At 41.3% G+C, this 4,876-nt stretch overlaps 2 protein-coding genes across 2 annotated transcripts; both read right to left on the reverse strand.

Annotated features, from left to right (window-relative positions):
* Positions 1-726: 726 nt before the first annotated feature.
* Positions 727-2,327, reverse strand: LOC134817372 (glutamate receptor ionotropic, kainate 2-like). The gene has a single exon (XM_063826509.1). It carries the CDS (start codon positions 2,245-2,247, stop codon positions 727-729), a length of 1,521 nt encoding a protein of 506 aa, XP_063682579.1. The 5' UTR covers positions 2,248-2,327.
* On the reverse strand, positions 2,327-3,405 carry LOC134817373 (uncharacterized). Its single transcript, XM_063826510.1, has 2 exons — positions 2,381-3,405; positions 2,327-2,336 (listed from the first exon to the last, which is right to left on the reverse strand). The coding sequence occupies exons 1-2, from the start codon at positions 3,403-3,405 to the stop codon at positions 2,327-2,329; spliced, it is 1,035 nt and encodes a 344-aa protein (XP_063682580.1).
* Between the last annotated feature and the right edge of the window lie 1,471 nt (positions 3,406-4,876).

Below are 4,876 nucleotides of genomic sequence, written 5' to 3' on the forward strand. Positions count from 1 at the left end.
TTTGTCATACCTTTTTGGAAAAATCAGTGAGTTTCGCCTAGGTGTCATATTTGATGGTGCGCGGCTTTAGGAGCAAAATTAGCTGTAAAAGTCGCGTAATTTGACCAAATTTGACCAAATTCGTTGGTTTTTGTCGTATTATTTGGATATATCTTCAGTTCCTTGAATGAGATCATTCTGAAAATTGGCGACGACCTTCCAATAGTGCTTTCACAACTGTCCGAAAAATTTGGTGGATATCGGAGTTGATATAGTGATCAAAATGGGGCAAAATATGCTGCTTTTAGCTGTAACATAATGTCTGATGGTTAGATATGCTTTAAACTTTTCGGACACTTTCCTTGTAAGTCTATGAGTAAGCTTACCAATTTTTGTTGCAATCGGAGGTCGGGAAGGATACTTAATATCTATTTGTTTGAAGAAAATTGTGCTGGCCGAAATTAGCGCTAAAAAACCATCCTACAGTCGGCACGCGCGGCTCACTGTCGATGGTGCACTACCTACTATAACTTTGTCAACATCTTAATTTATAATTATTTTAGCTTCATCGCCTTTTCAGAATTAAAAAAAATTTCGGCTAGCGATTTAGTTAAAGCGGAAGGAGACACTTGTTCTAGGGTGGTCCATGTCTTCGTTGCCTTCCCATGTACTACTACTGCCTCCTCAGCTACATTGCATTTGCTTGTAGTCACATTTTCTACTATAGCTTCGTCAACATCTTCATTTCTAATTATCTGAATTCTGATCATGAAGTTTTCTTCCGTTTGACAAATCATTGCTGATAAATCTAAAGCGTCTTTTCAAAGCCTTCATAAAAGTTAGGCCGTCGATCTGCATTGATTCATTAACAGAAACATATACAAACTCAACCAAAAACAGGATGAAAGAAATCGCGACTCCTGCACTAAGTAAATAAAACACTCCCGCTAAAGTGTCCAGATCCAACGTACCCTTCTCTGCCATGACTGATGTGGAACAAACGGTAGCTCCCCCTGTCCACTTTTCCCACAGACTGTCAATAAAACCTTCTTCTCTAAACTTTAGGAGATATGTGTCTATAATAGTTTCATACGGAGAGTCTTTTGGTAAACCAAAAGCGTACGCAAAGGATTGAAACTCTTCTCCGACAGAAAATATATCACAGTCCCCTCCGAGATTGTATGCCAGGACGGGCGACTCATCTATGAAGACAAAGTTACCTTGACGTACTGTATCCAGGGCATCTGAAACGTTCTGTAACTTTATTCCCTCATTAGCAATTCTCAAGTATCTGGTGTCCATGTGCGTCTTCAGAAGAGTCTCAGGATGTCTGCTCCCAATAACCCCCCACTGGTACGTATCCTGTGCCAGTAAATCAAGGACTGTCTTCAAAGAAGTGCCGAGGTTACTGAGAGTAAGGGAGGCAGTGAGGTTAGCGGTGTACATGGAGGTTACAACCAACATGAAAGTCCACCAAATAATGATGAGGAACCGTCCGGATATACAAGGGAGTGCGGGAATTGACAATTCCACTTCACCAGTGGCCATCATCCACAACGAGCTGATAAAGGAAGCCTCATCACTTTTACCCTCTTCCTCTGCCTTGTCTATCAGACAACCGTATAGCTTATTACCATGTATTGAGCACCGTCTCTTCTTCATTTCATCTCTCTGTCCTGTACATTCGTTACAAGAACACGTTTTCACGGCGTAAAGTTTAGTTCCATACTTACTATAGGGAGAAAACTTACCAATGCAGGAGATGAGAGCAACCAGGATGAAATATGAAAGCAGAACCATCAACCAGACGAGAGGGTCGAATGGAGACAAAAAGAAGTATTTGTTACCTGTCTTTGATTCACCCTTCACCACCGCTTTTAAGCCTGCGTCCATAAACGCGAAGCTGAAATCAATGACAGTTTTTCTGGCTGAGTTAGTTGATAGGTCGATGGCTATTATGTCAGTTTTATCCGCTAGCAGATCTCCGATCATCCCATTCCATTCCTTGGTAGTCTCGTTTTTTGCTCCAAACTTTAAATCAGCGGGGGAAATGTACTCATATGTGAAAGACAACTCTTCAGCTAGCCGTACCACCATGTCGTTAACCATTCCCGACCAGCAGGCATTTCCTTCGCATTCCTTTGTGGAATGAAACATGAAAGGTTTCTCCTCGACTGTCCCTAATCTTAAGTGTCTATCTACCAGATTCTTATTAACACCAGTTGGAACGATATTGGTTCCGTCAAAAAACTGCATGTTTTGTGTCATCTGGAGGCCTGATGAGTTGGTCCAAGTACCGACCGTACTAAACTTATCATCCACAAAGTTCAGTATCTCGTAAGACGGCTCATTCCTTTCTCCGTTAATTGTAAAATTGATTTCTCCAGAAATTCCCGTATACCTGGTTTGTAGTATTGAATCCAGAACAGTTTTACCTTGGTTCCAACCTTCTGATTCAGAAGAACAATCCACGTCTTGTGTAATGTCCTCTGAAACTCCGATCAGTGCTTCGTCAACAAATCCTATTGCATCAAAAGTAAGATCTGTGTAACTGGTCAAATCTTCAGCTTTACCGACATTCAAAATGTAAGAGTCCTTATATTTCTTGTACTTGCTACTTTTTATTTGAGCTGGCTTGATCCCTATTAATCCCTCATAAAAACTCAAGGAGTTACCATTATCTTCCGCTAAATATTGAGGCTGTGCCGCAATGGCATCTGTAACTATCCACACATATTCTGGTCCCATCAGACCTATCTCGTGGGCCTTTTCCAGGACACGTTTCCCAAACTCAGCTGCGGCATTGAGTACGATAACCTTGACAAGGGAGTGCCGGATCTCTGACAGTGGGCCTGATATTTCCGTTGTAGTATTATCTGCTGAGAAAATGAGAAAATCTTTTAACTCTACACTTGAGTCTGTTAAAAGTAAATTCTCTAGTTTTATCATCCCGTTTAGTCCATACGAATCTGCCGTTGCCAGAATTGAAACTTCGTGCCAGTTGTAATATTTGATCAAATCGTAGATAGCTTCACTCTGATAAAAATCCGATGCCAACATTCGAATGATGTATTCCCGATTTTTATTCCAAAGAAACGGATCGGTCGCTGAGACTGCTATATGTGGTATTTCCAAGGGTGAGAATATGTCCGACTGAATGGCGGTGTCTGGAGAATCTCCTTTGGTGATGACCACAGAAACTCCCTCCGTCACCAGCTGACAACATGCTTCTATCATGCTCTGCAGTTTGGTGTCATCATACTCCACTGTTACCAGAGTATAGGAAACGTTCTGTGCGGCGTAGCTGGACAAGCTCTTCAGGGCATTGTTGTACCTGTCTTGTTTTGAGATAAGGAATCCTACTTTGGTTTCGGAGAAGGAAAGTGTGAGAGCGCAGAGAAAGGACAATAGTTTGTACGAATACATCCTGACTAGGTGAGGTGTTGTGTAGATTAATGATGGTTAGAATGATATCTGCTTTAATGAAAATATTGCACTGCCTACAGTCAGAACATCAATGAAAGCTGGCGGCATTACAAATGATGTATATTAGAGCTTTTCATTACAAGTTAAAACGAGGCCTTCATATTACGGAGCCAGGGTGTGGACTGGTTAAAGCCGACTAAAGTCGAAAGCTTTATTCGAGGACATTTAAGCCTAAGGGGGCAGGGAGCCGGGGGTGGGGAGCGTCTTCATGGAAATAGCTAAATTTATCGCTGGTCAGTGGTGAAAGGGCATTGAAATACAACAACAGATGAGTAAACTTTTATCCGCGGAAACAGGAAAGTAGAAAGATCCAGTATGCAGTACGAGATCGGGGACGGGTTCTATGAACAAACAGTCGATTGAATTATCGAATACAATGCGTGCTGCATATTTACCTGCGCAAAGTTATTTACGAAAAATTAATTTGCAAATTTTTTGTCATACGTTGTCAGTTAATTGTATGACCCGCTGCGCACGAGTGCGTGGCTCCCCCTGTATCGTCGAAACTCTACACTATAGTGAAGCGATCTCGTGGGGGTCACCACGTGATACATCAACTTTTGTTGTATGAGTGTGTGCGCGCAAGCGTAATGTTTACTTAAGGACCTATGTGTCATGCTGCATGCTTTATTTGATTGACGATCAGACGATGTCAACCCATCGAGATCGTTGCTTTGTAGAGTCAGAAGAAGACCTACGCCGCAGACTAACACCAACAGATTTGAGATTATCACCTCAACTTTTGTGATGAAATAACATCCGTCAGACGGCTGAATACGTTACCGATCATATTCATAACAGCTAGGGCTAAACGACCCCGTCATCAGAATGAGAAAAAACCTTCCTTTTGTTATATTCTCATATTGTATGTTAGTTTGGTGTGAAGTATAATGTTCTTTTTAAAAACTAACATTGTTAAACTAAATAATATCAGTAAAAGATGATATATTTTTCAACAGGTAAAATTCATATAATTGACGATTAAGAGATAAAGGAGTGTGTTCAGGACTCTGAAAGTGGTATAACTATACTCTTATAGCAATGGTATGAAATGATTAACTTTATAGTCAAGGTCTCGTGTCTCTATGACCTTTGCTTTTGGCGCAGTGAATCTTGCGTTTCAGCGCAATGCGCAAATTCTTACTACCACTGGGCCGGGCCGCGCTCAGCCTGTCATTCCTCCAAATCTCTATTTGGTGTTATCAGTTATGTTAATGAATATGATAGCCTGAGGTCCCCATTGTCATAGGTTGTATGACCCGCCGCGCACGAATTTAAAACACATTTAAAACACTCCTTCGTGACTAAATCGACGATTTAGAGAATTTTACGCATTCAAAGCTCGACTTTAATGTTATAAAAATGAACTGATAGCGAGTGGAGCATCGTCAAAGGGTCACTTCTGGGAAGG

This window comes from Bolinopsis microptera, chromosome 6 (genome assembly GCF_026151205.1).
Source record: "Bolinopsis microptera isolate Bmic1 chromosome 6, MBARI_Bmic_1.0, whole genome shotgun sequence".
NCBI lineage: Eukaryota > Metazoa > Ctenophora > Tentaculata > Lobata > Bolinopsidae > Bolinopsis > Bolinopsis microptera.

Coding starts and splice junctions, on each gene's coding strand:
- LOC134817372 (XM_063826509.1), bottom strand. CDS start 2,247: ATGACACAAAACATGCAGTTTTTTGACGGAACCAATATCGTTCCAACT.
- LOC134817373 (XM_063826510.1), bottom strand. CDS start 3,405: ATGTATTCGTACAAACTATTGTCCTTTCTCTGCGCTCTCACACTTTCC.